Below are 4,723 nucleotides of genomic sequence, written 5' to 3' on the forward strand. Positions count from 1 at the left end.
GGCCAATGGAACTTCGGATCACCTAAGTTAGACGAACTACATACCGATATTCGCGCATTTATATTTTACCTAGATTTAAGATTTTAGTTTCCCCTTATTAACAACTCAAATATCGTTAGCCTTAACTTTACATAGTAACTTTAGATAACGGTAGGTCGATTTATAGTCCCTGTGGATTCGATATCTTTTAAAACTATACGACACGACTGTGCACTTGCAGTTATCCCGACTAATAGACACGTAAAGTCGCGGTCACCCTTTTCTAGGGTTGGGCGGCGTCTCCCCTTTGTTTACCTCCAGTCTGTTTACTGGTGTCTCCCCAACTTTTTTGGTTTTCTCTCTACTTCTTTGTGAAGTCTAGGGTGGGTGTGGATCTGACTGAAGTTTTCCTTGCTGGTATTATAGATAGATGGAAGAGCATTCCACTATCGAAAGAAGAGGAGGAAGGGATAACGACAGATGTGGAAAAAGGAAGTGGAGAAGAGGTGTTTCAGAGAACTTTAGCGGGGAAGCTATGGACAGATAATAGCTTCAATAGTCGCGCCTTTACGAGTACTATGGTTAATGCTTGGAGGTTGAAAGGGCCAGTTGAGACTCAAGAGCTCAGCAAAAATCTCTTTCTTTTATGTTTTGCTACAAGGCGAGATTTGGAGAGCGTCATCAGAAATGGGCCATGGAGTTTTGACAGGAATATCTTGGTCTTATCCAGGGTCTCAGGTGAAGAACAACCATCGGAGCTGAATATGCACTTTGGGGTATTCTGGGTTAGGGTTTAAGAACTTCCCCTAATCCTCAGATCTGAAGCTATGGCTAAAAAGTTAGGTGGAATTTTGGGAAGTTTTGAGGAGATGGACCTTAAGGAAGCTCACCGTAATGGGAGATTTCTCAGGATTAAGGCTACGGTGGATTTGAAGAAGCCTCTGAAGCGCGGAACAGTGGTGCGGTTTAAGGAAAAGAATCTGAGGGTGCACTTCAAATATGAACGTCTTCCAACGTTTTGCTTTGCGTGTGGGAGATTAGGGCACCAGCTAAAGGATTGTGATGCATTGGGGGAACTAAGTGAGGAAGGTTATGAAGATTTAGAGGAGCAAGATCTCTCTTATGGCCCTTGGCTAAGAGCTTCTCCCCTGCCCAGAATTTTTGAAGATCAGAAACGGAAGGATTCGAGCTCGAGCACGTGTAGTAAAAGTCTCTTCAATGTGTCCTCAATCCAAAGTAGGTGCGGGGAAAAAAGTAAGGAGAAAGAGGGGGAAGTGGAGGTGGAGCAAAACCATACCAGTAAAGGCATTCCAAATGCTAAATTGGATGTGCAAGAGGGGCCAACACAAGTTAACAATTTGGCCATAGAGCTAGTGGTTGAATCTTTTGGGGCGGTGGATATTTCGAATACAGGGAAAGGAAAGGGCAAAGGAATTAAAGGAGAACCCATGAAGAAGAGGAAGTGGATGTGTAGAAAGGCACCTCAAAATGCTGTTGAAGGTCCGGCTGTGCATATTGAAGGGGAGAGTGGAAAGCGACAACTAGTGAATGTTGTCATCACTGAAGGATACTCTGAGGGGGGTTTGGGAGGAGAAAAAAAAAAGAAACAAGATGTTGGAGTTAATGACAAAGGACTGTCGGGACCAGAGGTGGTGTTGGAATCCCAACACCGCCTGTATCAATGAAAATTATCAGTTTGAACTGCAGGGGGTTGGGGAGTCCCCGTGCGGTTCGAGCCTTGTTAAGGCTCATTCGTCTTGAAAATCCCAGTGTGGTTTTCCTTATGGAGACCCGTCTTAAGAAAGAAGAATTATTAGGTATTCAGTTCAAATGTGGCTATGAAGGTTGTTTTGCGGTGGACTGTGAGGGCTCTAGTAGGGATCGGGCTGGTGGGTTAGGCTTGTTGTGGATGAACTCTGTTAATCTCACAATAACTTCTTTTTCTTTGAACTTCATTGGAAGTTCTGTGAGAGACGATTTGGAGGAACAACCGTGGGAGCTCTCCGGTGTGTATGGTTATCCCGAAGAAAACAATAAAAAAAAGACTTGGCTTCTGGTTCAGAAATTGGTGCAGGGAGAAGGAAGGAAGACGCTGATGGTTGGTGATTTCAATGACATTCTGGCGGCGGATGAGAAGATTGGAGGGATTGCGAGATCTTTAATCCAACTGTCATGGAGTAGGCAATCTTTTGAGCTCTGTGGGCTTATTGATCTTGGCTTCGAAGGCTATCCATATACATGGTCAAACGGGAGGAAGTAAGCTGATAACGTTCAATGCCGATTGGATCGGGCTTTCGCAACAGCTCTGTTTTCTAATAGGTTTGGTCCAATATGGGTCATTCACCTGTCTCGGTTTGGATCGTATCACGCTGCAATTAGGATTGACTTGGAAGCGGCTGTGAAGGATGTTAAAAGGAAGAGAGTTCATATTTTTCGGTTTGAAGAGGTCTGGGCCAGGGATCCAAAATGTAGTGAAGCTGTCAGAAACTTGTGGTTTTCTAGTGGGGCTAACACGGTCAACAAGATTAAAGCTATGTAGAACCTTGATGCCACTTTTAAGGAATACAGGGTTGGAAATCTTGGTAAAGAGATTAGAAGATTGGAGAGTTTGTTAGAGGAGGATAGAAATTGGTCTGCAGACTCGGAGGGTGTGAGGAGGTTCAAGGAGCTGGAGAAACAGAAAACACAATCTCTTACAGATGGAGGAGATAATTTGGAGGCAAAAGAGTAGAGCGTTGTGGTTAAAAGACGGAGACCGAAATACCAAATTTTTCCATGGAAAGGCAGAGCAAAAAAGACGTACCAATAGAATACAAAAGCTCAGAGAAGAAAATGGTGGTTGGTGGAGGGGAGATATACATTGTGAGAGGATTCTGGTTGGTTATTTTTCTGATATTTTTACTTCCTCTTCTCCGTCCAATATGCAGGAGGTGTGTTCAGTGGTTCAAAATAAGATGAGTAGTGAGGATCACAACTGGTGTGCTACGGCTTTTTCGGTTATGGAGGTCAAGGAAGCTCTTTTTCAGATGCAGCCGCTAAAAGCTCCGGGGCCGGATGGACTTCCAGCTTTGTTTTTCCAAAAGTTATGGAATTTTATTGGTCAGGATGTAAGCATGTTGGCTCTTGATATCCTCGACAACGGGAGAGACCCTAAGGAGATTAATAACACTTTTATCGTGCTTATTCCTAAGTGCAAGAACCCGTGTTCCCCGAAGGATTTTAGACCGATTAGCCTTTGCAACATAGTGATGAAGGTGGTTACAAAAGCTATTGCTAATCGGATAAAGCATATTCTTCCGAATATTATCGATGAGGAGCAGAGCGCTTTTGTGCCTGGGAGACTGATCACTGATAATGCTCTCATTGCAATGGAATGTTCCATTGGATGAAGAACAAGAAAAAAGGCAAAAAAAAAGGTGTTATGGCTCTCAAGCTCGACATGTCTAAAGCTTACGACAGAATTGAATGGTGTTTTGTTGTTGAAGTTCTTTCTGCCATGGGGTTCCCTAGCTCCTTGGTGTCTCTTATCCAAATGTGTATTTCCTCAGTGTCGTATCAGGTGCTGCTAAATGGGCAGCCAAGCAAATGTTTTAAACCGGAAAGGGGTTTCGTCAAGGAGACCCTTTGTCCCCTTACTTATTTGTGTTGTGCGCTGACGTGCTTTCAGGTTTACTCAAGGAGGCTACTCATAGGAAAGCGATCCATGGCATCACGGTGGCTCGGAATGCTCCTTGTATTTCTCATCTTTTCTTTACTGATGACAGTTTGCTGTTCGCGCGGGCCAATTCTGTGGAGGCCGAAAATATCATGAATGTTCTTAAGAAGTATCAAGACGTTTCGGGGCAGCTTGTTAATTTGGATAAGTCAGAGGTTTCTTTCAGTCATAATGTGCATGAAGAGGACAAGTTATAGATCCGTAATAGGTTGGGAATGAAGACTGTGGACCGGCATTCCAAGTACTTGGGCCTTCCCGTTATGTTTGGGCGCTCTAAGAAGGAAATTTTTGCTATGGTGGTGGAGAGGGTGTGGAAGAAGATGAAGGGATGGAAGGAACGTTTTCTGTCAAGGGCCGGAAAAGAAGTTCTTATTAAAGCCATTGCTCAAGCTATTCCAATCTATGTGATGAGCTGTTACAAAATTCCCGACGGTGTATGTAAGGAGATCGAAGGCCTTTGCGCAAAATTTTGGTGGGGTTCTAAGGAGGGAGATAGGAAGATACATTGGCTCAATTGGAAGAGAATGTTTATTTCCAAAAGGTTGGGTGGCTTAGGTTTCAAGGATTTTAGTTTCTTTAATACTAGCATGCTTGGAAAGCAGTACTGGAGACTTTTAACAAGTGAGACCTCTCTCCTTGCCAAGGTTTTCAAAAGTCGCTACCATCCTCGATGTGATATTGCTGCTGCCGCTACTGGTTACGCCCCTAGTTTTGCGTGGAGAAGCATCCTTAGTGCGCGTGATTTAGTGCATTCGGGATCGAGGTGGAGAATAGGTAATGGAGAGAAGGTGAATGTTTGGACTGACAATTGGTTGCCTCAAAATTTTAAGTTTAAACCTCAAAGCCCAGTCAGATTGTTGGATGCCAATGCGAAAGTGAGTGATTTAATTGATCAGGAGCTAGGCTGCTGGAAGAATCAATTGGTGTCAGATTGTTTTGTTTCGCATGAAGCAGAACAGATTCTCAATCTTCCTCTGTCCCTCCGAAGACCAGCGGATACCCTGATTTGGCACTTTGAGAAGAACAGAG

At 43.9% G+C, this 4,723-nt stretch overlaps 1 protein-coding gene across 1 annotated transcript; it reads left to right on the forward strand.

The window, feature by feature from the left end:
• The first annotated feature begins 1,660 nt into the window (after positions 1–1,660).
• On the forward strand, positions 1,661–2,710 carry LOC131621540 (uncharacterized). The gene is made up of 3 exons (XM_058892583.1): positions 1,661–2,235; positions 2,299–2,425; positions 2,540–2,710. Exons 1-3 carry the CDS (start codon positions 1,661–1,663, stop codon positions 2,708–2,710), a joined length of 873 nt encoding a protein of 290 aa, XP_058748566.1.
• Positions 2,711–4,723: the final 2,013 nt, after the last annotated feature.

The sequence above is a fragment of the Vicia villosa genome, unplaced genomic scaffold (assembly GCF_029867415.1).
Source record: "Vicia villosa cultivar HV-30 ecotype Madison, WI unplaced genomic scaffold, Vvil1.0 ctg.000009F_1_1_3, whole genome shotgun sequence".
NCBI lineage: Eukaryota > Viridiplantae > Streptophyta > Magnoliopsida > Fabales > Fabaceae > Vicia > Vicia villosa.

Bases quoted from the DNA above. Each gene is read 5' to 3' on its own strand.
- LOC131621540 (XM_058892583.1), top strand. From the start codon at position 1,661: ATGAAAATTATCAGTTTGAACTGCAGGGGGTTGGGGAGTCCCCGTGCG. The intron at 2,236-2,298 runs GTAAGCTGATAA...GTTTTCTAATAG, and splicing joins ACATGGTCAAACGGGAGGAA to GTTTGGTCCAATATGGGTCA. The intron at 2,426-2,539 runs GTCTGGGCCAGG...GCCACTTTTAAG, and splicing joins ATATTTTTCGGTTTGAAGAG to GAATACAGGGTTGGAAATCT.